The sequence below is a fragment of the Dendrobium catenatum genome, unplaced genomic scaffold (assembly GCF_001605985.2).
Source record: "Dendrobium catenatum unplaced genomic scaffold, ASM160598v2 fragScaff_scaffold_390, whole genome shotgun sequence".
In the NCBI taxonomy this organism is placed as follows: domain Eukaryota; kingdom Viridiplantae; phylum Streptophyta; class Magnoliopsida; order Asparagales; family Orchidaceae; genus Dendrobium; species Dendrobium catenatum.
Genome location: NW_021318852.1, coordinates 6,123,987 through 6,127,058, shown reverse-complemented (window position 1 = coordinate 6,127,058; position 3,072 = coordinate 6,123,987). Strand labels below are relative to the sequence as shown.

The following is a 3,072-nucleotide window of genomic DNA, read 5'->3' as shown; positions in this document are numbered from 1 at the left end:
AAGCAATATATCATCTCATATCATGCAATTATAGTGCCCGTATCTTTACAAACACTGTATAGTCATACAATCATATTGTTGAGTTCATGTATACCAAAATAATATGCATAAAATATCTTATCAATCACATGAAACATAATATATGATAATCACAATATATAATTGTGTGCTAATATTATATACATAATGATATTTAGGATATTATGTTCAATACATAATAATATATGAAACACTTTATGACAACGATAACGTGACATATACTTGGTGATTATAGGTGCAATGCTATGCAACCAACTATAATAATAAAGAATCATAGATATTAGTACATAACTACATGCAACAACCTTGTTGATTACAACATTAATTTAATAATAGCATGGAATAATATGAAATATCAATAGATAATAATGAAAATGAAGAAATTATAAATAATTTTGAGAATACACATAAAAATATGCACAATCTCACTCCAATCATGAAAGTTCATTAGAACACAAGGATTAATATAAATTTTGTAGAAATGCATAAGATATTTAGTAATACCGGAGAAATACTTTTGAATCATAAGTTCACGATTCCACATATTATTATTGATAGAAAAATCTATGAATTTTTTTTTTAATTGGTTGACTTATCATTCATTCAAATCTAAACATATGAATGATTAATTTTTTTTTTTAAATTCAAATACTAAAACTATAAATTAATAAAATTACAGAATACTTCTAATGATGGGCGGGCCCTGCATTGTGTAGAGATTAGAGGCCAGACGGATGGTGTGGTCGATCGCGCGAACCCGCCGCTTACTTCGCCGGCGATTGTACAGATTGCCGTTCGCGGCCGATCAGCGAGCGACGCTGGTGAATGTGAAGCTCAAGTGGGTAAAGGATCGCGCTCTCGACTCCGTTGTAGCTCGCGAACGCCATCTCCGCCAAGTTCACCGCCTCCTCGAGCTAATTTCCACTGATCCTCGGGGCGGCGTTCCGATCCAAGAACTCCGAATCCGACCTCTCCATCTCGGTAACGTCCGCCACCTACCGTCAGATTTCCTGCTCCGCTTTCCGGCCCTCTTTCGTAGATCCTCTGAACTTTCCTCTGGTCGTTCGTCCCCTTGGGTCTACCTCACCGACGACGCCTTCCAGCTTCGCGAGCTTGAGCTCAGCGTCCTCCGCGACAGTGAGCCCGAACTTGTAGACCGCCTACGCCGTCTTCTAATGCTTACAGCCCATTTATCGCTCCCGCTCCAAACTGTCGAGCAGCTCAGCTGGGACATGGGTTTGCCTTCGGACTACCACAAGAAAATTCTCCAGTGCTATCCGCATTTCTTCGGCCTTGTCCGGCCGGATGATGATGAGCGCGTCTGGCTTAAGCTTTCCGCATGGGACCCCCTCCTCGCTGTTTCTGAGCTACAGAGGAGTAGCTCCGCTGGCGGATTTAATGGTGATTCTTTGTCCTTTCCGGTGAGATTTACTAGGGGTTTCGGACTCAGGCGCAAGTGCATGATGTGGCTACAAGAGTGGCAGACGCTTCCGTATACTAGCCCCTATGCCGACCCGTCCGACCTCGACCCCCGCATCGACGTGTCCGAGAAGAGGATCGTGGGGGTGTTTCACGAGCTCCTCCATCTAACTTTATGTAAGAAGACCGAGCGTAGCAATTTGAGTAATCTAAGAAAACCATTACGATTGCCGTATAAGTTTACGAAAGTGTTCGAGCGCCACCCTGGAATCTTTTACCTGTCTCAGAAACTAGGTGTGCAAACAGTAGTTCTCAGGGAGGCCTATGGTGGAGGGCGAGAGCTCTTAAGTAAGCATCCATTGGTCAGTATCAGGGAAAGGTATGCTGCCATGATGAATGCCGGCAGGCCTGAGATTTGCGGGAGACATCTTATCTCTGAGGAATCTGAGGTGGTCTCATCTGAAGTGTGTTACAAAAATGAGTGATTTTGAAGACCCAGCTTTGCTTGGTTATTCTTTGAAGGTGAATCTACAATATATATTAAGGGTAAGTGGTGTCATGGAGTTGAAGAGTTAATGAATCACTTATGCTATTGAATTCTTATATAACTCGATTACTCTTAGGAAACAAAATGTTAGCATGTTGTAGCCTTTACCAATGCATGGTTTTCTTCTTTAATGGCATCTCCAACCGAACTCCAAATGCTTGAATGGCGTCGTTCGCAAGCTCTAGCTGAACGGTAAAACTTCCGTTATTTAGTTGCGGGTGAACAGTGGGACACCAATATTAACGTTGCACTGTTCATCTTTGCCATTTTTCTGTCTCTATCGAACTTGCTGAAGAAACCCGCGAAAGAAGAGAAAGACCGTTACCTTCGCAAAAGGGGGCAAAATGGAGTTCGATTGGAGATGTATCTTGGCATTTTGGAGTTAAAAATGATATTTTCGGTTGGAGATGGTCTTAATGGTTGGCATTATCTGTAATTGTGCTATTTGTACCAGTTTCATATTATGATTGGACTAGGGATTGTTGGTAAGGCAGGAATGGGCACTTGAAATAAATTAATTTTTGGATTACACATAAATTTTGGTTTTCTCTTGTTAACCATTTTACTGTTAAGTAAGGTTTTGCGATGACACTTTGGCTCCCTTTTGATGTTATGTTTACATTGAGTTATTAGTCCCAAGATCATGGGTAATGATAAAGCATGAGCAAGAAGATGAAATTATTTGTGGTAATTACTGAATTGAAAAAAATTTAGTGTTATTTGTGCAGGATTGATGTCTTATCCTTTCCATAAATGCTCTGGTAAATGAATTCTTGGATTAGATTTCTCACCCATATATTACCTGTTTTGCCAGAAGCCGTGTTGCATTCACTTCGATATAATGGCTGTTTGGCTGCAAGCAAGATTCAATTCAAGTAGGATTTGGTAATGGATGTTAACTCTAGTCAAATTCTAGTAAACAGATTGACTACTTCAAATATTTTGTATTTAAATGAAGGAGAAGAAGAGACAATGAGAAGTGGTCTAAATATATTAAATCCTGGATTTAACCTAAAATGGAAGGAGAATTAGATTAAAGAAAGTAGGATTTTTGTGTCTAAAAAATT

At 39.9% G+C, this 3,072-nt stretch overlaps 1 protein-coding gene across 1 annotated transcript; it reads left to right on the top strand.

Annotated features, from left to right (window-relative positions):
• The first annotated feature begins 736 nt into the window (after positions 1–736).
• On the top strand, positions 737–2,542 carry LOC110097520 (protein WHAT'S THIS FACTOR 9, mitochondrial). Its single transcript, XM_020823933.2, has one exon. It carries the CDS (start codon positions 774–776, stop codon positions 1,941–1,943), a length of 1,170 nt encoding a protein of 389 aa, XP_020679592.1. The 5' UTR covers positions 737–773; the 3' UTR covers positions 1,944–2,542.
• The last annotated feature ends 530 nt before the right edge of the window (positions 2,543–3,072 follow it).

Excerpts from the sequence above, each read along its gene's own strand:
- LOC110097520 (XM_020823933.2), top strand. The coding sequence starts at position 774 with ATGGTGTGGTCGATCGCGCGAACCCGCCGCTTACTTCGCCGGCGATTG.